We start from the raw sequence: 26,203 nt of genomic DNA on the forward strand, positions 1-26,203 counted from the left end.
AAGCTTTTGGCAGTTGAGGAAAATAAAATAAATAATAAATAATAAAATACAATAATAATAAAATAAATAACATACCCATTAGCCTGGTTGAATAAAAAAACAGAACAACACTTTTTGACTTTCATCTAAAAGTACAAGTAAAAAATTCATCCAGCATACATGGTTAGAGATCTTTCATAGATGGAATCAAAACTAAAAAAGGAAATCCAAATATCAGCCAAACTGTTGCAGCTAAAGCCGAGCTGAGCCGGTTAGCATCTAGCTGTGTAATTATTAGGGCAAGAGGGCACCCGGAGGTCACACAATCGCTTGGGGAGGGCTCCTGCAGCTCATGTAGGTTCACTGAAGCAAACAGGAAAGACACCAAAACACTTTAAATGTTAACTAAGAAGCTCTGAATCTATATTTAGAATAACCAGAGGTGTTTGGATAGCGGAGTCTCTGATTGACAGCGGTTTTTCAGCACATGAAAAATGGCCTAAAGGGTGAAAACAGCTGTTGACTCACTTCTCATACAAGTTCAATAGGTGAGGCGAAGTGAGCGGTCTAAAAATAGTCGAGATGGCATCTGTTAGGAATGTCCCGAGCCGATCTGCAGAATCAAACACCGACTCGCCTCACTCTACGGATATTAAACAAAAGACTATAGGCCGCCATAAAAAAATATTGGAGACTATTAAAAGGAAACTGTGTGCAGGCCATATTTTCTTAAAGCAGAGCTATTCCACGGTAAGAAATTGGTTCTCTAATGGCCTCTGTGGCTAAATTTACTGAATTAAAAGTAGGCCTACTTTAGGCTGCAGTAAGTTTACGCGATGCAGCTGTATGATTTGGAGTAAATAAAATAATCATCTGTTAGCATCTGTACATCCAAGATATCTGATCTTTGGCTGTGGGGGTGGCAGTGTCTCAGCGTGGTGACAAGCAGGAGCAAGACAAAGCAGTGGGGTTGATACAGTGCTGCTGACATGGCGACTCAGCACGATTATGGGATATATGAATTTGGCAGGGCATCGGGAGCAGTGGGAGGGGCAAGAGCGGGGGTTAGAAGAGCTGGAGAAAGAGTCGGGAGGGAGGGAGATACAAGGCAGTAACCCTGCAGTAACCCTGCCACCCCCTCCCCTCACATTCTCCACTCCTCTGCTGAACGAGGCCAGTGTGAGACACCAAGACTGGACCTGTAGTGCATGGTGTAAAACATGCAAGAGTATCTCCTCAATCAGTATGCATGCTACTGTGTTTATGTGGGCGAATCACAGTGTAAACTCCCCCTTGCAGCCTCCCTAAAGTCCAGGTGTAGCCAGCATGTGGGGGACACTGACAACCATCAGCCCCGCTAATCCTTTAATCAGGTGGCCAGAGTTGGCCAAGAGTAACCTAGGAGAGGCTGATGGAGGGGCAGAGCAGAGGAGGAGAGAGACAGGAGGGCGGAGGGGTGGGGGTTGGGGCACAGCTCTGCAAGGGTCAACAAAGGGACACGCGAGCTTCCATCATTGGATCACCACCCTAACGACAGAGGCTGAGTGGACTGCTGCGCTGCAAAAACACACTCAGTTCCACACAAAAACACATCCCCGCACTAAAGGATAGTAAATGTGCTTGAGCTCCCAGCGCTGGGACAAACATGCTTACGACCCAAAGAGACATCCACGTGGCACGGAGGGAAAATATTTGATTCGTAAACACGCTGACACCACGATGAAAGCATCACGTCACAGCAGGTCAGATCAGAAGTCTACCTGTCACACAATGAAAATGTGGCCTTACTCCCACACTGATAATAGCTATGGCTTTTTGGTCGGGGTCATGACCTAATGTTCTGAAGCCATAAAAAGCAGCCCTCAGTCTGCCTGAATCCAGCCTGTGTGTGTCTGTGAGTGAGAGTGTGTGTGTGTGTGTGTGTCTATGAGCGTATGTCTCATCCCCTCTGGAGCAGAAGCCTCTTCTGTGATACACCAGCTGCCATTAGCCCACAGAATCAGGTCTAGAGGAATGTGTGTGTGTGTGTGTGTGTGTGTGTGTGTGTGTGTGTGTACAAAGTGCCTGTGCCCTTTCTAAATAAATATCATATCTTTTCTCTAGTGTCAGTGTTGCTCCAATTCCTCTTAATATTACCTCAAAATATGCCAGTAAAAAAACAAATATTTTCAAGCACTATGGGAAATTATTGGTGTTAGACTGCATGCTACTAAGATAAATGTGCACATTTAACAAATCTGTATGACTGTTGTACAACCACTGGAAATGAAAACTGGTATTTGGAGGTTTAGATTCTGATATTTTTTTCTACAGTGATGGTGTAGATGGGAACGATTTTTGTGGCAATATTTCAGAAATATTAGAAACAAGGAAAACAGACTTTTTAAGTATTATTTTATTACAACATATCTCATTTTTCAAGTTCACAATTTGGCCTAGTCCTGTACAGTTTTCCTCAGAGGCTGCCTGTCCTCCTGTCTGGACATTAAAAGGGGACAAAACAGTTCAATATAACTATCTGTACTGTTATTTAATTTACCAATGTTGCTTCAAGGACAAAGGGTATGCAAAAGAAGTAGAATTAGAAAGATAAATTTGTCAGATCTGGGGTATATTCGTCTATTAAATCCATTTTTTTTCATTCTGCTTTAAAATACAGAATGAAAAGAAAAGATTTTTTTTCGTTTTTGCCTTTAATTGATAGGACAGCGGAAGTGTGAAAGGGGGAGAAAGAGAGGGTGACATGCAGCAAAGGGGTGAGGCCGGAATCAAACCCACGGCCGCTGAGGCGAGGACACACATGGGACGCCCGCTCTAAATACTTAACCACCAGGCGTCCCTATTAAATCCAATTTTAAAAAAAGTTTTAGTCCTAGAATTCTATTTTCTATCTTTGTTTTTTCAAAGGTACATTCCTGTTTCAAAAAAAGTTGGGGCACTGTGTAAAACAAACAAAAACAAATGAACAAAAACAGAACGTAATAATTTGCAAATCCTTTTTTTGACATACATTGGGCAAAATACGTATTGAACATGTCATTTTTTTTCCATTACACGTTTTGCCAGTGCAGCTATTTACACAGAATTCATGCCAGGCATTGGTATTTTGTAGATTTAAATCTATAAAATTAAAGAATAAAAATCTCCCAAACAAAAAGTCTAAATCTTGAAGACCACTCATTTTGCTTTCAAAACTTTTTAGTGTCCTCACTTGCCAAACACTTAGTGAAAAAAGAAGAGATGATGTCACAACTTTTTTGCAACATGTTGCAGTCATCAAGTTCAGAATGGGATGAATATTTACAAAAAACAATAAGGTTTACCAGTCTCAACATTATATACAGTATGTGTCAAAAAGGATTCAAAGATCAGATGACATGATCAGATCAAATATTTTCACAGCATCCCAATTTCGGGGGGAATCAGGGTTGTATTAGCAGTGATTTGCTTGAACTTTTTGTTAATTTAAGAGCAGGTGCAACAGTTAACCACACCTTTACCCATATTTGGTTTTTTTTGGCTGTTTGTTAGGTAAACAAACCGTGAACGTTCGGTCTGAGTTGGGTTTTTACCTTCAATGTTTAAGATTCATGTCTCTGCTTAAACAAGTGCACATGGACAGCGACTGCTTAAGAAACTAAAGCAAAACGAAAACTAAACTAAAACTTCTCCAAATGTGACTCTTTCAGTAAAAGGCTGCAAACGAAAGCTTCTTTCAGCTCCATTTGGTTTGAAATGGCAACCATACTGCACAGTTTCACAATGTGTGTCAATGTGATTTGTATGCCAAGTTACTTAAATGCACTATACATACCTTGTTCCCTCTGACGCAGCACTACTCAAGTTTTGAGTCAGAACGAAAGTGACTGGGGTTTGTGCGATGTTCTGTTTTTAGTGATCAACTTTGACCTCAGGTGTCTACTTGAATCTGCGTGGACGGCGTGACAGCCTGTTTCACTGAGAATATACAGTAGGAAGGTGCAGACCCAGGACAAATTTGTCACTACACTTGGACAAAAAAAGTCACACACAGTTAGCGACTTAATGCATGCAAAGTCAATTTATTGCAGCACTTTGATGCATTGATGGCACAGGAACAAAAAGTTGGATGGACAGGCAGCGAGGGAGACAGACAGAGGAAGAAGCAAAGAGGAAAGAAGAGAAAAAAAAAGTCAAACAGTGCCAGAAAAAGAACACCCGAGGGTAAGAGAGGAAACAAGAAAGTGGGATGAGAGAGAAGAGCTGGGGGAGGACAGGAGGATGAGGAATGGCTAGAGCCTAAATGACAACCTCTCCACCTCTTCCCCCTCCCGTTATCCCAGTCTACCCTTCTCCCTGCTCTGTTATTCCATATCTCTCTATCCCTGCCCCCATCCTTCTCTCTCTCTCAATCTCTCTATTCTCCTGCTCTCTAGCCGACCTGCTCAGACAGGGGTGAAGAGTTCATGCGCTTCAAAGGCTGCAGTGTGGAGACTGCATGTCATGTGGGAGCCACAGCAGCCTTGCCTGCAGACTTCACAGACAGCTGCTGCTACAATTGATCCTCGACCAGCTAGCTCTCAGTAGTTCAGCTTTCCAGCGGTCGCAAACTGCAGCTACATCTGACTCTAGAGCAGCGAGCTTGATAAACAGCCCATAAGGAACCAAATTTGGCCCTTATAAAGTGGTCCTAAACAAAAAACATTTGGCACAAGCCAGGGCTGATCTAAGGCTGTAAAACTATATCATATAAGGTCAAGACAAAGTGATTACCTCTGTAATTCTGTCAATTATTTCTGCATATGAAACTACCTACCCAGGAAACAAACGCATACAGCGAGGGGCAAAAGGAATCATCTGCGCATTTCTGTAAATAGAAAATAGGCTGTGATAAGAAGCTGGTGAGACAGAAAGAAGGATGTGGAGGTAGGGAGGGTGGGAGTAGGAGAGGTCAGTGAGCGGCCACACTGAGGGGGCATGATGAGGACACTGTCAGAGCAGAGTAGAGCTTAACATAAAGTAATACTCTACAGTAATGCCGGTGTTGTTGTGAATTAGAATGGTGAACTGCTTACACAGTCTGCTGTGATAATCCATGTTGAATAAATAGTGAATGCTTTTATGAGAGCGTAAAGATAAATAGCGAGCATTACATTCACTCTCTAACTAAAAAGGGAGGGACTGTGTATATTTTTTATACATATGAATATATTTTTAACATAAAAAATATTTTCAGTGCTCCCTTTGCTTTGTTTTTGGCTCATTCCTTAAATGCTTGGATGTGTTTTCTACTAACATCTGCAGAAATTAAAATTATTTAAACTGTTTCTGTAGTTTAACTTTGGGTCGAACAGTTTTCTTCATGGCTGAACAGTTTGTCAACAACCAGAGCAAACAGTGCAATTAGGGGGCGGCAATATGGCCAGAATCTTCTATCATAGTATGTATAATTTCACTCTCCTCTGCTGCGTCTGCCATAATCACGTTACCAGGCAAGGCAGCTGGATCTGCAGATCACAAGCTCATGTGATAATACAGCCCCAATTTGCCTATAGATGTGTAATTAAAACTAGATATTAGTGTCCATGATGGAGCCTATTAACTCTAATTAAATTTCTCACCTGGCGCAAATGCATACAGAAAGTTTGTAGCTTCTGGGTTTACTTCCGGTGTATGTAGCCCACTGATTATACACAGCAGTGTTTCTCCTGCTGGCCCCTTGTGCGAGTTACTGCTCAGCTCAGATTTTTAAATTGCCTTTCTCAGTTCAAGGAAAGTTTTACAAATATGAAACCCCCATTGACTAAAAAATCACAATAGAAAGAGTCAAAACTGACCTTGTTTGCTATTTGAAGTTAGTATATGACAAGGTTGTGATGTGCTGGTGAAAGTTGGTTGTTTGAATATTTGACATCGAACAGCTGTAAAAAGGTGAATGCTTGTTTTAAGTTCACCATCATTGAGTTGATAATTTAGTCATTTTATAATCAACTGCAATCGATGTGTGTGGTTCAAATATGCAAGACTAAGTAATGAATACAAACACATTCTACACAAGCAGACACAAAGAAAAAAATGTACATTTAATGCAACGAGTCTGTCTGTCTCTGTCATCCTCAACTGCTTTTAGACTTCACGAAAGCCTTCCACTTCGTCTGACTAAATCCTTACAGCTACCTGAAGGCAGCAGGAGATGTACAGTGTGTGTTTTATCTGTAACAAGTGCTGCATCAAAGAGCAGAGACATTATGCACCATGATCTGCCGAGGTTACCTCGAGGAAATCATGCACAACAAACCTGGGTGCTGCAGAGCAATCTGCACACATCAGGCTGGTCTGTTACACTATAGATGGTATTCTGCCACTTTATCTGTTGCATTTCAAAGCAGAATGAAGAGGTGGAGCAAAATTAAAACAGGAATGTTTTAGTTAAATTTACCAGTGGTAAGTCAAAAGCTGACTTTTAAGCAGAACAAAACTCACACAAAAGACTATTGATGGAGAGTCGTGCAACTGTCAGATTGACAGTGACGATTTCCGCACTGTAGGCCGACAGCATGTGGTATGTCAGTCAGTTGTGGCTCCTACAGTAGAGGCAATCATGTGTAATCTTTTGAGGGGAGGCCAGGTGGAGCTGGCATCCTTTGATTACAAATGGCGTTAATTATCACTCAATCAATCAGCTTTGGCCACTGCTGCAAGAACTGCCAATGCTTCTGGAAATCAACACCCACTTTCCAGCTTTTTGCTGCGTTCAGCTAATTGCTCTGACACACTGACAAAATCAAAACAATAGCGTTTTTTTTTTCTTATAAAAACTATCACTAGAGCTGCTGGACCAAACCAGAGATTACCAACAGTTAATATTAAACCCAAATTTGAATGATATCCAGATAAGCTCAGATGGAAGTCCATGTTGCTTTGTTCCTGCCGGACGTTTAAGTGGGTTGTTGTTTTCTATAAAAATCAACAAAAATAGCCTCATAAGGGAAAAAATTGTTGCTGTCAGTTCGCAGTTGTTCCACTCCTTACTGGTCAAAATTGCTTAATGCAACTTTTATTAGGAAGGTAACGAGCGCTGTAGAGGGGAGAGGGCCTGTAAAATGTCCTCAGAGATGGAAGGCCTGTTCCTAAGGAATGAGGAATGAGTTAAGCGAGTACAAAGTGTGATTTCACACCTATAGTGAGGGTGGCTGGATGGTGAGTGGGTGGCACGGCTGTTACCCACACGATGCCAGTCTGCCAGGGCACCACCTAGGGCCCCGCACCCCCCCACTTCCCCCTCCCTCCCTGTGACGCCATGTTCCCCTTGCCCTGCAACACCAGTGCCCATCTGCTAGGACACGTTAGCCTCTGGCGCCAGGGACTATTTAGCCTGGCGTAATTAGCCCCCAGACACCAGCAGCCTGGTTTTAAACAGATGTGGGGGAGGTAGCGCTCGCAAGGCGACTCAACACGACCAACCAATGTTTGATAAGGAAGAGAGGAGAGAGGGGGGAAGGAGAGAGGGAAGAGAAGAAGAAGTGACCTAGTTAAAGGGATGATGCAACTCATGTTACAACACAATGGGCAGTAATGATGACAACCCCACTTGCTCGGACTGTCCAATGCCATGGTTGAGGAAGGATGAGGAGCGGAAATCTAATTAGGCTGTGTCCATTTGCTGTACGACAAGCAAGGATGAGGAAATAAGCAGAAAAGTGGTGTTTTGAATAAAGAAAACGCTCAGCCTAAACTCCCCAATGTGATTTCCCTATTTAAGTATCCTTGCTGGGTTATTGTGCTCTGGGGCTGACCTTTAACAGAGGACAGAGAGGGGTTACAGCGCAGATGCCCTTGAACCTCATGACCGTAATCACACGTGACTGTAACGGCACTGACCTTTCCCTGGCTCTCTCCTTTCCTCCTCGCCATCTTTTTCTCCTTCCCTTCCCCCCAGGGTCATTTGAGGGTCCAGACTCTTGTCAAGGCTGTCACTCTAGACAGCCCTCTCCATCTACCGCCCCCGCTGTTGCCATGGCAATGGACGGCACTGCGCTCCGAGGACTGTGTGAGGGGGCAGAGGGAGCCAGCGGACGGATGAACGCTGCAGCATCTCTCCCTAACCTAGGTCAACCTTGCAGAGCTAGTGTAAGTGATGGGTGGGGATAAACGCTGGCCATGCTGCTTGAGGACCAAATAAACTGGCAGGATAACATCAGCGCATAGATCGGAAATGGCAAAACTGATGGGAGAGGAAAAGGGATAACAGTGATGAGACAAAGAACATAGGTGGAGGCAGTACAGTGGAGGAATTATATACTGCCCACATCATCCTCTCGGCTTCTCTGCCTGATTTAACAAAAAGGCCAATATCTTAAATTTGGCTTTCCTGTTGTTTTTAAAGTAGTAATCATGTCATCTTTGTCTTCCTCAAATGTGCACGCAAAAGCACATGCGCACACACACAGGGAAACGTGACCTGGGGGCAGGCAGTGGAGCAGCACACGTGTAGTACCACAGAGCTCCCAGCCAGCATGAGTCACTCCGAACACCAGTCAACCCAGAGAGAACAATGGCAACCGGTGTGTGAGGTATCTGTCAAGCACGCACACACTGGCACAGGATGAAGAGCTGCGGATGGAGTAACGCCCCACTGCGCCACCATCAGACTACCATTTGCTTTGTGCTTTTTAACACCGGGATGCATATTTGCACAAGTGTGTAACATTGTAAATTTTATGGCCTCACAATTCAGCATACTAGTCACTCCAATGTTCAAACCAGTCTGCATTTCCATCCACAGGGAACGTAGTTCATGAGGCCTGATAGGTATTAGATTAACTACATTTCGAAACATATTTAAGAAAAATGCATCCAGTATAGAGATTTATTACTAAATCAGGAAAAACATTTTTGTATAACATGGGAAGCCAGCTCTGTTGGTACATACTGATGCCCACTTAAGCAAATTTCATTCTTGACTGCCTGAGAGATACACTCCAGCAGCCCACAGCAGACCAACACCTGTCCATAATACACTTGAACTGGACCTGGCATTCACTAGTGATTTCGGACATAGGCTAAAATAAGCAGCAGCTTATACTTTATTTAGTAGCAACATAAAGCATATGGGGATTGAAAAACAATAGTTAGAATAACAACACAAGTGCAGAACCAGATGCAATATGATTGAAAACAAAGAACCAGGTGTGCGTCCCTGCCTGAGGACTCGTCACCAACATTCTCTCTGAGCTCGAACCAGAAGCTGTGAAGCTAAATCATGCTGCATCGGATGAAGTCAGAGCAGTCAGTGCGAGTTGAGACAGTGTGTGTGTCAAATATCTTACTGTTTAACTGTCTGTCATGGAACAAGGGTTGAGTTTCAAGTTCAGTACAGCAAGAAGATACTGCAGATCAGTGACTCTCAACTTGCGGCCCGTGGGCCAAATCTAGCCAATACTAGGGTGCAGAGTGGCCAGCGCAACATTTTCCAATACACAATGAAAATATAGAGACTCAAATAAGGAATTTTTTGAACTTTGAATGTAAATAAGGTGCCACAAAGCGTAAGAGCCAGTAAACGTGCCACATTTTTTGCACCTTCAAATGTATTGTTTTCTATGTAGACTCGTGGCAGGTGTGCTCAAAAGCCAGACCAACACTGTTGTGGCGTGCAAGCTTTCCCAAGCGCCTATTTTAAAGGATGCGATGGCTCCATTCCAAGATAATCAGAGTTCAACTTTTGGACACAGCAGCACACACCACAGGTCATGTGAAAAGAGCAACCAATCACAGCCGGCAGGCACTGTATCTGTCCCTTCTTAAATATCCATACCCTGAGCTTTACATCTGTCCCACGGACAACAACATTTTAGGCCCAATACACAAATAAGAAACAATGCTTGAATGAAGATCTGCTCTGCACTCAGAATTGCTGATAAGAGGCCTATGGTACACTGCTGGTTATGGTCGCTTAGCAACCTTAGACGCAGCCTGCCTCTGCACTCTTTTAAGTTGGCCCTCAGTAGACACAAGCGTAGCACCAAGCGCCCGACCTCGCATTTTTCAGGCGGTTAAAGACGTGGCCCTAAAGATGCATGCAGAGCTAATTATTCAATATATTTACTATTAAAGTTTGTTTAATAATTGGTCTCTGATCTCCTGTCATTTTGGAAAAGTGGCCTCGGGTGAAGCAAGGTGAGTATCCCTGCTGTACATCTACAACATTTGATGGCATCGTTTTGAGCAGGAATCTGTTGTACAAAAAGCAGAACTGATCCTTAACGTACTGCTTCTTATTGATAAAAACTTGGAATAGACCATAGATGCATAGAGGGGTATTGTAGAAAACAAATCTACGGCCACCATCAAGAGCAGAGGCCTCAGAGAAACAAAGACTATTTCACCGCATATGCTTTTTCCCCACAGGTACACTTTGCTCACCTCTGAGAAGCCCCCAATTTCAGCTTGGTTAGGTGTGCCCTGCTAGAAAACAACAGAACCCTTTTATGGCAGTCTGAGCTGTAACCTTTGACCTACAGCTAACGTCCCGAGCTGCTATTGGCTGATCTCAAACTCAGACAACTGACCACCACAACAAATATCAATAACACAGAGCATGGCCTGTTCTTCCTGGAAATAGATCTGTAAAGAGATGACTGGGTTTTTTTTTTACGTATATAAGTAGATTTGCATAAACAGTTTTGCACAAACTAAACAAAGGCTGTACATGCATCTATCAAAGACCACACACGTGATGCTCTGTTTCGATTTAGAGGACACAAATAATAGAGTGGGCTGTTGCACAGGTCAGATTAAGAACCATCATTTGCATTTCCCCCTTATCGCAAACATGCACAGATCCACAGAAACAGTACGTACCTGAAAGCTTAATCAGCAGCTCAGAGGCCACCTTAACATTGATATCCTGGCTCAGCAAGCTGTTCTTAGCCATGGGGCTTCCCTCCCTTGGTTTCAGTGACCCTGGGCGCTCTGTGGCTACTGCAGCCGCCACTGGCCCGTCCTGGCAGAAAGTGGCAGGGAAGCTTGGCTGGACCTGACTCTGGGACTGGGAGGATGGTCTCGGGCTTAGTGCTTCCTCCACTTTCGGCTCTTCCTTCAGGTGGAATGGAGACTTGAGTGTCTCCCTCTGGTTGGCCGCTGCAGTCAGAGAGAAATGAAATCAAGGGGATGAGAAGAAAGTAAGGAGAATTTAAGGGGAAGAAAAAAAAAGGGTCCAAATACTGGCTGTGACCAAACAAGTGAGGTTTGCTGGTAAATGTAAAGATGTAAGTTTAACTCGGACATAATAACAGGCCATGTGTAGGCATTATTTCTATTACATTACTACTGGGTGTTTGGCAAAAGGTAGAGGTGAGACCAAGTCACAGGTAAGTCTCCAGCCTTTGCAGTCAAGTCCAGTGTCAAGATTGATAAGTCCTAACTCAAGTCCTCAGTCCTAAGCTTTGAATTTTGAGTCCTAAACGAGTCATAATGTGCTCTTTATTAGACGTAATGCCACTATAACAGGGTGACCACATTTTACATTTACTAAAATCATGAATGCTTTTTAAAATTTGTACGTATCTCTTAAAACAAGTTTGTTGGAAGTTATTTTGTCTCTCTCTGTAATTTGTGACCCGCATGCTTAAATGCAATTACAGTTTTTTTTACACGAGTGAAATTATGTTTGGTATCTGTTTTTCCAACTGGCACTCGGTAACATAACATAAGTTCTTCGTGGTTTTCTCCTACAATGTGATTGGATGATGCCTGATTGGTTTAAAGAAAGTGGATTTGGACAATTAAATGTGGACTTGCTGGGAATGAATAGCATTAATGTTATTTGGTTTAGTAAATGATGGATAGTGAATTGATTTTTTGCACACTTTCTCAATTACTTGCATTTCAATCTTTGGGCTTTTTCCAGTCAAAAAGGTTCAAGTCCAAGTGATTCATAAATCACTGGTGGTGTTTTTTTTTTTTTTTATTTTGTCAAGTTGAGTTAATTTCGGTCTCGAGTCTGACTCATGTCCAAGTCATATGACTCAAGTCCCCACCAAGAGCTCTCTAAATTTGCATGCACCCAAGGGTTACATACTGCATTTTGTATATCCTTCAGCTTGTGCTGGGCATCAAACTGATGTAATGTTTTTAAATGGAAAGTGCTGCTAGTTTTATATGATGCAATGTTTTGTTTTTTTTTGTTTTTTTTATCTGTACCTGTCTGAATTATAAGATTTTATGCCAGAATTCTTTTGTTGATTTAACTGCCCAGGGACTGCTGCGACTATCTATTCTCTCTGTTAAATAAACCAAATAAAAAAACATCTTAAATTTATTGTGGCGCTAACACAAACTGTAAAAACAAACAATAATATCTGAAGTTTAGTGTAATATGCCACAAGGACATTACATCAATGTTTTCACACAACATAAAGTACAATACATGAATATGCAAATTAAATGGAACAAAGTGGTCCACAGTGGATTGTCACAGTCCTGTCTCTGCAACAGACACCACAGTTGGTGTGCTGCGGGCCAACACAGAGGGTGCAACCTCGTGACTGTCCTTCTCTCTTGGTCTTCAGGGCATCCACAACAAATTCCCAATTCATTTCCCTCCTCTTTTCTCCTTCACACTGCCCCCTCCCCATCCCATTAATGTCTGTACACTTTTATTCTCAGCTCTATTCTACTTCAAGTCCGCTTCCCTCGTCCCGTCTGAATCCTCTTCAGACGTGAGGACATAAAATAACTCCTGTACTTCTGTAGAGTGTGATAGCAATCGGCTGAAGTCTTATCTGTCATCTCTGCAATGTGTAGCCTAGGTTAGGGAGTGAACTGTCACATGGATCCCACTGCTCTAAAGTCATCTTCAAGAGAAACTGGGCCACATCTAATCCGCCTTAGATGAATAATTAATAATTAGACATGGAGCAACTTCCGATAGCCGCCAAGAAAAGAACAGCAGGGCAAGCGCCTCTCTTTGTGTCTCTCAGCACGTTCCAAATAAAACTGTGCACTAAAACGAAGGTTTACACAGGCTATAGCTTACAACATTGTTGACATTTAAAATGGCTATAAAACAGCAAGAGACGCTGTAGAGATATGTTTTAAAATACATTCTATTCGCCTGCACAAAGTCACTTGATATCTTCTTTTTATTCAGTGCAACTATGGGAACCATGGCGAAGGTTAAAGGATACTATTGTCCACTATTGTAACCTGATTTACAGCGGGTGCACCATGCCATTTTTCAGAGCCAATTACAGCACTAAGTACTTCATTAAGTGGCTGTTGGCAGTACAGATCTGAATACATGAAACTTGAAACAGCTACACGAATGTGCTGCACAATATATATCTTTACAATATGGCACACTATGGAAAGAATGTAAAATTGTTTGGGTTTTTTTCTTTCTGGTTTTATGAGTTCATCATTTTTGCTGTAATTTTCTGACTTATTATCCAATAATTAGATAATAAACACCTGCTGTAAAAGGAAGTGGGGGAGCACTTTATTTGAGAAAGCATGAAGCTTGTAGGAAGTGTGTGTAGAACCTCATGTTCTCTGCTCTGTTGCCATGTTGTTGTCTGCCAAAAGTAAAAACAAATAAGCCACTATGGATGAATTAGTATCTGCAACTGAGATGTTACGATTTAGAGAGTTTCACACATGAGTCTTGAAGGACAGCTTCGTTGCTATAGCAAGGTTTGAATGGCAAAGGTTGCTCTCTGTATTTTTCTTTGTTAATTGTAAACATGTGTGCACCTCAAGAGTTATTTTTTCATCGCAGCAGAATACAATTTGTAATATGTCATTTTAATTGTAATGGTTATGCATTTTGAAATAAGCAGATTTGTTTGCTGATGCTCCAGCAGACACCACAGTTAAGGAGATGCTAATTCTCCTCTGTAATAATGTATATATTTATATTCATGATAAAGTTTTGGAATTCAACAAATGTCATTTTTTTTCATGAGGTTTTCAAATAAAGCTTCAAATGAATGGTCATATTTTATGGCGATATATTTACTTTTTACCCTAAAAAGTAAAAAAAAAAATTCTCAATTTGAATAAAGTCATTCATAGGATCAAATGAGTTACTCTTTTTCTATTAGCTCAACTTTCTTTAATGAATAAATGTAATTTATGGTGCTGTTAGACTGCTGCTTGATCCCTCTGTTAATACATGTGCATGCTTCCAGCAAATACAAGAGCAAGCCGTTTTTTGAGCACAGTGAAAATATTTTTTTTAAAAGGCTAAAGACAAACAAATATGGTTTTGAGGCAGCGTAATCTGTTAGATAAAAACATGTTGTGAATTTTGGAAATTATTGCATCTCTTTTTTTAAAATAAATTTTGGTTTTGGACTTTATGTCACTCTGAAGCTATTTGAAATGTTTGGATGACACGAGTAGTGAAACAATCCTACACAGCTATCACTGAAATCTAATTCCACAAATAGTATACTGACGATATACAGGGCTATATCTCTATATGTTGAACATTCTTTCTTGGATAGTTTTGCATATTTTTGCACTAACTATCACTTCTAAGTACTGCACAGCTCTGTCATATAAATTCAGGTATACTGTACATATTTTTTTTTTTACCATTGTTAAAGTTTTGTTTATTTTTCTCTCACTTATTGCTGTAGCTTTGATAGCCAATTCTCTTCTTTTTTATTGTTATTTGTTTTCATCTGATCTTGTCTTGTTAAGGACTCTGTGCTGCATATTTGTATGAAATATGCTATATACATAAAGCTATTGTTAATATTTTATGGTATTTTTTCTTCTTTTATTTATTTATTCTATCCTATATTTATGTCCTTTTTGAAAATTTCACTTTTGTTACTATGTTTATGTTATGCACCAATACACTAAAGCAAATTCCTTGTATGTGAAAACCTACTTGGCAATAAACCGGATTCTGATTCTGATATGTGAAGCATAATCTTCATCCGCTGATTAAACAGAATAAAAGGACATATAAAAAAAAAAATATGTGCAGCATTCAAATGTTGATTTAGAAATCGAAAGTCAACATTATGAATGAAACTTCAAACTAATGGTCCAGCCCTAAAATTTAATTTAAACTTAAATTAAGTTAAACTTGTTCAAACGGCGTGTGAGTGCAGTTGAGTAGGGCACCAACAAACACATCTCTTATGAACACCATTCCCAACCCTTGACACAGCAACAGTTTTCAACAACGTCTCTCTCTCTCTCTCTCTCTCTCTCTCTCTCACACACACACACACACACACACACACACACACACACACACACACACACACAGGGCATGGATATAAGAGAGGCTATCACTCTTGGGCAGACTGCTGTCCAGTCTCCTCTGGCCCCAGCAGAGATCTGCTCTGCTCCTCACCCTACCGTCTCACCTAACATCTCTAACCGCCACAGGCCTGCCGCCCCCTGCCCGCATCATCAATCTGTGCCGGCTCCGGCCCCTCTGATTAATGATGATCCATGCCGGAGGGATAGAGGGCTCAGGGACGGGGGATTCGGGGCAGGAAAAGGGGACAGGTGCTGGTGTTTTGACCACCCATGTGGTGCCACGATGCCACAGTGCCACACCATGGCGGGCCGGGGCTGCAGTTCAAGAGGGGGGAGAAGGAAGAGGTTGAGCAGTGGAGGGGGGACGTGGGGGTGGCGGGGTGGGCAGTGACCTTCAAGTTCAGGGGCAGTGGCGCAGGGTCGCACGCGGCACCAGCTGGAAATGTCACACCGTCAGATGTCAGCGGGCAGGCTAAGTATAACCTGGTCAGCACCTGGAAGGACGTCCTCTAATTAGAAGCGTGTTGGGCCATGTCGGATCAGACAGGGACAGCACACTTGGTCATCGCCTTACAAACACACATAAAAATACACTATCCCATTTAACCACGCATACACACACTTATCCAAATCCTCAGAGAAATCCTTACTTTGTGTTGTCGCGAACCACAGTGCCATGTCATGCTGCACTCAAACCATATGGAGCTGCTGGGATACACATGAGCTACTGACAAATACAGACGCAACACAAAGTTAAGATTCTCAAATTCTTCTCCTCTGTGGCCTCACGAGAACAAAAACAACCGCAGGACGTGCACTCACACACAAAGTCACACCACTCTGGTGACCTTTTGGATTGTCGCTATAAATAGAGTGTATTTCCACTCAGAATCTATGTTACAGAGTCCAATGAATTATTTAGTAGCCTAATCCGATGGGCAAGTTTTTTTTGTTTTTTTTTATTCCTCTACGCTGATGGCTCAATAACAAAAAGTCGGCGCACGCTACCAACAAGAACAAATCAGCCTGCAACTCTAAGCTTACACTTTGGCCTTTAGTCTGTCAGAATTTCACAATCACAATAGCATCATGAGCATCCAGTCTCTCTTGTGAAGTGAACACAGATCTGAGGAGGAGACGGGCATCTCTGGGTGACTGGGCATCTCTTCTGTGAGCTTCCTGCCTGTGTGAGTACGTACCCAGACCAATGTCAGCTCCCTGTGCATGATACTGTACAGCTGGTTCTAGCTCAGGGTTGACGATGCTATCAGTTTGTCTCCATGTTATCACACCCTTCTGACACCTGCCACCAATGCCACTTTCATCCCCGTTCTCTTCCCTGTTTTCTCTCCCCTTCACCACACTTCTCTCTCGCGCCTCATCCGTCTCGCTGCCAGGCGCTTGTCCACTCCGCCTCACCTCTCGCTCCGTGGCCAGGGCTGCCGTCAAATAACTTCATTAGCTTTCCACCTCTGTCACGCCGGCCTGCTCCCCCTCTGACAATTGGCTGCTGTTTTCTCCCGAAGAAAAAAAAAAAAAGCACAGGGCTACGTGGGGCAGGTTGAGAACCCAACAATAGCTGACAGTGTGCTAGACACCGGACAGTGATACTGATGGCTGCAGTGGGGATGTATGGACCAGAGGTCACACACAAAAGGCCTGCCTGTGTCTGCTCATGCAGAGCTGGAAAGCAAGGGACATGCAGATTAAATCTTGATGTTCACAGAGTGACAAAACTAAAGACATTTCAAATTTTCAAACAGTCTGTGTCCACATAGAGATGGTGCAACAAATCCCAAGTATTTCTATACTGCACATCTAGACTACTATGTTCAATACATGCCCCTATGGTGTTTACAAATAACAAAAATAATGCTTGTAACTTTCTTTTAGGCTATATCGTGATACACAATATATATCTTGATATTTTGACAGCTCCTCTGAACTACTGTAGACTACTAAAATACAGAATTATTAAATGAACTAAAGTTACAATGGAGGCATTTAAATAAAGGATGTTCTGCCAAAGGATTGTTATACTTGACTAAATCAAATCAGAGGATTTGGAGCTTTTGTTTTCAAGCAACAGGCTCATTTTGGGCTGGAAATGTTGAAGTTTTTGCTATAAACTTGAAGCTTTCAGTAAACAGTAGTTGTTAGCACTTAGCAGAAAGCTCAACTGTTTCGACTGTGTCTTTAGACTTGAGGATTTATTCACTGTGAGCTGGAAACAAACTGAAAGCTCTCAAGTTCATATATTAAAAATATTTGCAAGTCACAGTGGTACTCCATCGTTGCAACTGAATTGTCACAGTCGTTACACGCCCAATATTTCTACACTGCACATCTGCACCACCATGTTCAATACATGTCCCTACAGTGTTTACAGATCCAATAACACAACACTCATGCTTGTAACCAGGAAAATGTCATTATAATACGGTGGAGAAAAAAAATCTGTTCCTTCAAAAAAAAATCCTGAAAAATACTCAAGATTTTTAAAGTACAATGATGAAATTCTGTCTGTGCAAGACTCACTGTAGCACATGCAACATACTCTCCCAGGAAAATTTTAAGTAAGACAACTGCAGAAGCATCATGACAGATGCAACACCTCCCACAACCCCCTGCATGCCAATTATTCACACCCAGCCAGGGTCAAGCTCGTTGTGCCTGTGTCACCGCAGCAGGAGGGGGGGGTGCGGTGTTTGGAGGGTGTGCAGTGCCCACTGTCATTATTAACTCGGGGTCCACTGGGCACAGGGTAGGGGCTGTGCATTTCAAAGTGCCTCTGTGGCTTTCATCTCTGAATCAAAATGTGGATCACACTGGATGGCTAACGGTTGTGTCAGCGTGCAAGGATAAAAATCAAAGGGTATCAGTATAACACTCAATGGAAAGCAGGGCAGCCCAAAAAATGATATGCTTATTATGTCAGAGGTCAGGAAGAGTTCGCTGGCTTTTTATGCCTGGGGAACCCGATGCAACTCCCTCTTTGCCTCTTTCTCCCTCTTCTTCACTTGCTGTCACTTTATCTGTCTCTTTTTTTTTTTATCTTTCCCTCTCCAGCTTTTTATACCCCCCCCCCCCCCCTCTCCCCCTTCCCGGCCTTGTGGGATTGAGGCACTGAGACAGCAGTGTAAAAGCAGGAGGGATGAGCTGCTCGTGTACACATTCAATCTGGGTTGGCAGGGAGGTCAAAAGAAATAGAGTCTAGAGGTCCCAGGAGGAACTTCCTCACCTCTCCCTCCCTGGCTGCTCCGTGGCATGGGTAAGTCTTACAAAGATCTGAGCTCGGTTCTTCTCAGTTTCATAACCCTCTATCTTTAACTCCGCCCCTCAACAAAGGGAGAACTTTGTGATCAAAGAAGCAGTATTCATTAAAACCCATCATCATGCATTCAAGTTCAACATCCTCTCGTCCTGCCTTTTTATATCCTTCCTCATTCTCCTTGAATGATGCCCTGACTAAGATGTCCGCCACTTGACACTGGACTGACATTGCGAGGAGCCATCTTGGCTCCTCTGGGACTTGCCTGGGCTTGATTGTGCAGTCTGAGAGTGAAGTGCAACTGGCACCCAGGGGGCATCCATGTGGAGCCCGGGCGTGCGAGATCGAGGGGGAGTTAACTAAGCCGGCCCAGTCCCTGTGCATCCTGGCGGGGTCACAGGATGGCGCTGAGGGCGCTAATCATTTCAAATTATGAATTCCTTTTTAATTATGAATTATGCATAAATTTTTAATTAATCTAATGTTCCCAGGGTTTTTTCCTCCCATCCGCGCTCAAGATCTCAATCTAATTACACAGCATTAAGTGGAAGAGTGGCAGCCGTAGCCTCGACCCCGACGCTGAACCTCGGTCAACCTTTTTCCATCAATCTTGCCATCGTCTCCGAGCTCATCCTTTGATATTTTGCAACATGGTGAAATGCATCTAAACACGATGTGGACCTAGTTTACCTCAGAGCAGCATGTTTGTCAAGTTTGTAAAATAATGCTGTATCATTATCTTATAAAGCTTCGGAAAAGTGCATGTCACATTGCAACTTTACTAGAGGCAGTAAATAATGAATTACATGTTAACCTTTTAGAGTTTAACTCTTTCAGATTGCAAAACTCATTAATTGTAGTCATTGGTTTTGAGGGGCAGACAACCAGGTACACAGCATCACCTGAAGGACAGAGGAAGACTAGTATCTCAGTGTAAACAATCCTTCATGCAGGGCTCCAAACCGACTTCTTGCACTCATTTTCAGTTGATCTCGTTAACAATTTTAGAGTAGGGCTTAGCAATATATCAAAATTATATCAAAATGTTGATATGAGACTAGATAACGTCTAAGATTTTGGATTTCGTAATATCGTAACTGTTGTCCTCTCCTGGTTTTAAAGGCTGCTTTACAGTAAAGTGGTGTAATTTTATGAACTCCTCAGACTGTTCTGGCTTTCTATTACGTGCCTTTACCTACAGTACTTAGTCATTAACATCCACATTACTCAGGATTATTTATCAAAAATCTGATTGTGTAAATATTTTGAAAAAGAAAAAAAAACACAGTAGTCAACCATGCAGTATCATCGCCATATCAATTTCTAGGTATTTCGTCAAAAATATTGTGATCAGTGATTTGCTCCATATTGCTGGGCCCTACTTTAGAATAAGATTTTGTGTCATTTTGTCAGTCATAATAACACCAACACACATGCAAAAAGAACTGTTATCAGGAGAAAAATGCCTAGAGGTTACAGATCCCCGACTCGCCTCACAAATGATAAGATGTGGGTGAGAAAAATTAATCCCTCAACAACTTTTGTCGAGGTGCCCTTGAGGGGATCATTTAGTTCCCAACTGCTTCAGTGGAGCTAATCAGGGGCCGACAGCAGAGCACTGAATGGGCAGCCGTCGAGTGTCATTTTAAATGAGTGCAAAAGAAACAAAACATACATATCCTATATACATTTGTTTTCTGGATGGGTAAATAATGTCATATCGTTTGGGCATTGTAATGGCATTTTTAAGCAGATAATAAGTAGTTCAAAAACAGACCATTTATCTACAAGATTAGATACGAACCAACTGCACATGCTCTGATTTAGGTCATGACTTTAGTGCTGCTCAATGGTACTCCAGTTGATTTTTATGTGCACGTTCTGCTCTGCCGCTACCAATCAGTATGTTACACACAATGATACACTGTTTCTGCATGAGGTGCACTTTAACTGATGAATATCCCCCAAAAAACATCCCCACTGACCATTTAGCAAAGAATACTGCAGAGGCACGAAGCTACTGAAGTCTTACTTTCATAACGTAAGAAAAATCTCGATATCAGGACATTCTCAGTCTACTTAGCCCTCCGTGGTATGCATGGAATCTGTTATCACGCTAAGAATGTCTCCTCTCTTTTGCTTTTTCTGTGACACCTTCATCGTACACAGAAGTGACACAAAGATAAACTAGCAAAATGTGTCAGGCTTAACAGTATAGATAGATGGAGCCTTAATAATTGAGAAGTGTCATCTTTAAAACCTTTGTATCTGTGACTGTCTAATAGGAATAGATATTACTTAAAAAATAATATTGCAATATTTTTAGGCTATATTCCAATATGTCGACATTTTGAAATCTGCTTTAACTACAGTAGAGTTCTAAAATACAAAATTGTAAAATGAACTACAGTTACAGTACACTTAATTAAAGTAGCTACTGTCATAACAACGTTGAATAAGTTCAATAAAATACTGCTGTAATATTGTTAAATAAACTTCGGCTTTGATAGAGTTATATAAAGTCTTGATATACCACTGGAGCTTTTATTTTGAAGCACCTGACTCGTCTTGTGCCAAAAGTGTTGACGTGTTTTGCTGTAAATTTAAAATTTTCTGGTCAACAGTAGATGTTTGCACTTAGCCGAAAGTTTAACTGTTGCCGCTGCACCTTTAAACGTGAGGATTTATTCACTGTAAGCTGGAAACAAACTGACAGCTCTCCAGTTCATATATTAATAACATTTGCAAGTCGCAGTGGTGCCCCATGGTTGCAAAATGCGACTAAATGGTTGTGGTCTGGAGCCCTACAAATACAAATGCGCGTCTCGTCTGTTCACACTATCGTTAAACTCATTGAGTTAAACTGTTACCGCGGCGCCATTGAATGTGAGGATTTATTCACTGTGAGCTGGAAACAAACGAATAGTTCCCCAGTTCATATATTAATAATATTTGTAAGTTGCAGTGGTGCCCCATGTTACCAAAATGTGACTAAATGGTTGCAGTCTGAAGCTCTGCATATAAAAAGACATAAGCTTTGTCTGCTCACACTATAGCTCAGGCAAAAGTGATGGGCAGAGGAGTGTGTGATATTTCATGTTTGTGTATTTGTGTGTGTGTGTGTGTGTGAGAGAGAGAGAAAGCGAGAGGGAGAGAGTGAGAGAACCTAAAGGTTGAAGCAAATCTCACGCCATTGGCTTAATAAAAGGCTGTGACAATTTTTCCTTGATGTTTGCGATAACAGTTTTTTTATGTATCACAGGTGGAATCAACTACGATATATATATATATCGCCCATCCCTACTGTCTACTATGGTTTTCAACAGAATAAGGCAACATTTTTTAGTGATATATACACTATTTTGTCTTCTTCGAATCAATGCCCTAAGAGCAAGTTTTGAGTTCTTTGGGTGTTGCCCCAACCAGTTTGAAAAGGCGTGTGGTACATGTGAAAAGGCTAAAAGTCCATGGCCTACTTTTCTACCACACTCATGGGAGAGACACAGATACCAAGGCTGTGAATAACCCTGTGTACAAGTGAAGGAATCCTTCATATCCTTAATATGCACAAAAACTGTAAAATTCTGAGACTCAAGCTCAAACATATGTGAGAGTCACACAGGTAAGGCACATATTTTGTAAATAGTTTCTATTCACTTCACTGTATAAAGCATAATCAGGATTTTACATTTGAATCCTATGTCAATGCACATAAAACATCTAAACACATTAATGTATCTGCAGCTGTCAAAGCTTAAACTGTCTATTCACGAAAGGTTTGAACTAACTCTCAGACATTTTAGGCTCCCGTTGTTATAAAATCCATTAAAAACAGCTCACAGAGACATACTGCGGCCTTGACCTGAAACGATAAACATAAAACTGTTTACGCTTCTTACGAGTGTTATTTCTGGTGACAGTGAGGAATCAAAACAAAACTTAAGGCAAAGGGGAGACAACATCTAGCAGGAGATCAGAATGGATGTCTTCATGTTTAAGTCTGGAAGAAGCGCGACACTTTTGATAAAAGTGCGACTGCAATAACTGGAGTTAGGAAGTCAAGTTGAGAAAACGGTACAATAAACAAAACAATTATGGATCACAAGAGTCAAGCTAGTGTGCCTGTGCATACTGTTTTTCCTTGTATTTCTCAAAACCATAATACTTGGTGCAATCTGTTTCTCATTTAGACAGTAGTGACGTTTAACTGCAGCACAGTACGTACTGTACATTGGTGGCTTCATAGTTTTTAAAGGCAACAAAAAATGATCTCATTAGATGCCACCATAAATTCATGTTACACTTTTAATCTCTATAGTCTCTTACAGACTACTGCCATTATACACAGGCTCTGAAGTTTCACTACTATGTGACTGAATTAGAGTTGAACGAGCAATAAACCAGCTACCATTTCAATGATTAAGTAGGCGTTTATGTATTTCTCAAGTAAAAGAGGCAAAAATTTGCTGGCTCCAGCTTTCCAGAAGTGAATATTTTCTGGTTTTCTTGGACTTCTATAATACCAAACTGAATATCGTTGACTATTTTACTTTTGGTCAAACAAAACAAGGCATTTTAAAATGCCATTATGGGCTCTTCAAACTTAAAGATTATGCAAACGGGGCGCTCAGTAGCTCAACTGCTAGAGCGGGCACCCCATGTACAAAGGCTATGTCATTGCTGTAGCGGCGCATGTTTGATTCCAACCTGTGGCCCTTTGCTGCATGTCATGCCCTCTCTCTCCCCCCTTTCACTCTACTGCCATCTCATCAAATAAAGGCTAAGAGGCAAAAAATTAAAAAAAAAATCTTTTACCGGATAGCTTCATAAGCAGGTCAGTGGCTGTCTTGGTAGTGATGTCAGGGCTAAAGAGGGAGGCTGTCGTTGGACCGCTAGGACTGGATCTGACCCCGACTCCTACCCCTACTCCAGGTAGGTCCAGGGAGTTGGCACTGCTGCTGGGACGGTCCCTGCACATGCTAAAGGGGGATAGCACAGACAGATCTCGCTCCTGTGGCTCCTCCTTGATGTGGACGTGATTGGAGGAAGCCTCGACCGTAGGGGACGTCTGCTGCTGGGTGTCTGAGTGCAGCGGGGACAACTCCGTCCCTCTCAGGTCTGCGGAGCCGCTGTCACCCATCAGGGAGCCCTCGCCCTCCGTGTCGGTGGTGAGCTCCTCTTTCACCTTGACGTCTGTGCGGGGGAAGTGCTGGTGGCAGCGCATGTGTAGCTTCAGGCTGAAGTGACGGGAGGAGGTGAAGGGGCAAAGTTCGCACTGAAACGTCTCACCCCGGTCCTGGTGCTGATGTACCTGGAAAAGGAGGACAGGTTTGTGTCAAATTGCTTGTCCTCTCTGGCACTACAGGACATCAAGAGGAAAGACAGCACTCTATGCTTCATTTCAGTTGAATGTATCTACAACAAACATGCAGAAGTGTTTAATTATGCCATGTAGAGGATATATTACACCTTTAACTAAAGCATGAGTATCCTTTAATGTTAACAATTATATTCAGGGAGCCATAATAGCCACTAATTAGAGATGATGTGGGTGGGGGTGACAAGGGGTGCGGGGTCAGAAGATGAAGAAAATCCATAACATCTCACCTTCATGTGGGATTTGAGATTGTCTTTGCGAGCACATCGGAAAGGACACAAGGGACACTGGTGGCTTTTCAAGCCTGTGTGGATGACCATGTGTCTCTTCCAGTAGCTCTTGCGCTTGATGACCAGTCCACACACAGGACACTGGAACGGTTTGCCACCGTCCTCAGGAGAGCCTTGAGGGCACCAGAGAACATTGTTACAAGGAGACTCATTAGTCTTTTAGTGCATGCAAATACAGTATGTACTGTGATGCTGAAATGTACCTTTGTTACTGTTAAGAAATAAAAACCTTTCCAAATGCAGACTACAGTATTCACGGATCCGGAAGAGACAACTACTCCACACCTAATGGTGAAAACTATCAAGGGAAATGCCAGCTGGAAGCAATGGAACAATGGAAGTAAAAACTCAAGCATGTTTTAGTATCTCGATTATTGTTGTTGGCTTCATATCCGGCATCCATTACTGTTTAATTGGTCTTATTAGAAAGAGGCATGATTGCATTACAAATTCTACAAGGGCCTGTCAGGATGGCTTCATAAGTATTCCAGTGCCGTTCCTTGAAAAACATCTGGTAATCAGTGTTTGGTGAAATTACTGTGCTCAGCCATTCATTGACCTGAGGTGTAAAACCTCGAGACTGCCTATTTGCAACAATAAACCGCCATCTGCGGCCCAACCTCTCCAAGCACAGCAGAGATCACAATGCAAAAATGACTTCTGCTTATTCTGAGTTGAGCTGAGTGAAGCGGAAATAAAACAGGAGAGAGGGAATGTGCGTGAGTTTAGTACCTTCGTCTTAGCACTTAACATGTTTGATTCCTGTGTAATCACAACCGTGTTTCAGATAAAGGGAGAAAGCTTTCCTTCTATATATTCAAAGTGCAGAACATGCCTGTGCAATAGAGTTTTATAGTAGAACTGGCAAGGGACGACAATAAAACAAGACATGACGGTCAATAATCAAGGTCACATTTTTCAGTCTAGCGACCAAACAACTACCTGCATTTTTACAGCGCTGCTCGACCTTGACGGCTCGCGGGTTAGAGCAGACCCCCTTTTTAGCATGCAGATCACAGAATATTACATCGACTGCCTCATCTGTCTGAAGTCAATTTGATCCAGCCATTTTAGATTTGGCGGGGTTGCGACACAATCCCTCAAAAGTGCCCATCCATCTCCCTGAAAACATTCTGTTCTCCCTAAAGGCTACTTAGCAAGAGTGTGCACTATGAAGCTTTCTCTCTCCCTGTGCACAAGTGACATCTTTGTGTGCACCCTTGTTTGGTTATATGTCTACATCCCAGTACACAGTCACAGAATATACTGCATGGCCATTTGTGAGTAGAGAGAAGGAGAGAGAGAGGGAGGAGAGACAGAGTGTGTGTGCACGCATCTGTATCCAGTCAGTGGAAAGTATGATGTGTTTGGCCTTAAGTCTGCTGCGCTGATCAGTGCAGAGGGCTCTGGCTAGTGGGGGTTGAAGCCAGGAGGAGGCTGCCGAGATGGATATGGACTCCAGGGCTCCCCACTGTGCCGAGCACACACTGACGGCCCCCTTTTGGCAGCATGCACATCCGAGCACAAACGAGCTGGTCTGGGAAGGCAGTGAGGTCTCAGTCGGAACCCCCCGTTGAGCCCACAGACCATTTCCCAGACTAGAAGGCCAGCCAGGGCTGTTTTCTCTCGGCTATGCTCTCTGCTCGGCTGACAGTTAAGCCGAGGCTACACTACTTGCTACTTCAGCGCCAGTGAGGTGAGAACAAAACCATTACAAAACTAGAGAAAACATGTCATGGAAGTTCAGAATTGTGCTTTTTTTGGTGACAAGTAAACCTGCTACTCTCCCACACAACGACAGCAAAGACATATAATCATCGTGGAGTCAAGCTGCCATTGCAATATTAGTTTTAATTTATCAGTACTTTTGATTTGCATGTCATGACACAAGTGGTATTAGTTCTTTGGTAAATGCTGAACAAAAATAAGTATAATGAGAGTGAGATAGTTCTCTTGAACTTCAGGTAAATTTGTAAGACTATTTTTCAAAAGAAAACGGCAGAGTGAAACAAAATGAAAACT

General features: G+C 42.3%; 1 protein-coding gene across 1 annotated transcript in view; it reads right to left on the reverse strand.

Annotated features, from left to right (window-relative positions):
- Positions 1 to 8,069: 8,069 nt before the first annotated feature.
- znf827 (zinc finger protein 827) overlaps positions 8,070 to 26,203 on the reverse strand; it is a 45,101-nt gene continuing 26,967 nt past the window's right edge. The window contains exons 3-6 of the mRNA XM_042484457.1: positions 24,122 to 24,294; positions 23,330 to 23,825; positions 10,822 to 11,100; positions 8,070 to 8,182 (exon numbers count right to left, since the gene is read on the reverse strand). Coding sequence (XP_042340391.1) covers positions 8,070 to 8,182; positions 10,822 to 11,100; positions 23,330 to 23,825; positions 24,122 to 24,294 — 1,061 coding nt within the window. The remainder of the gene's footprint in view (positions 8,183 to 10,821; positions 11,101 to 23,329; positions 23,826 to 24,121; positions 24,295 to 26,203) is intronic.

The sequence above is a fragment of the Plectropomus leopardus genome, chromosome 4 (genome assembly GCF_008729295.1).
Source record: "Plectropomus leopardus isolate mb chromosome 4, YSFRI_Pleo_2.0, whole genome shotgun sequence".
Lineage (NCBI taxonomy): Eukaryota > Metazoa > Chordata > Actinopteri > Perciformes > Serranidae > Plectropomus > Plectropomus leopardus.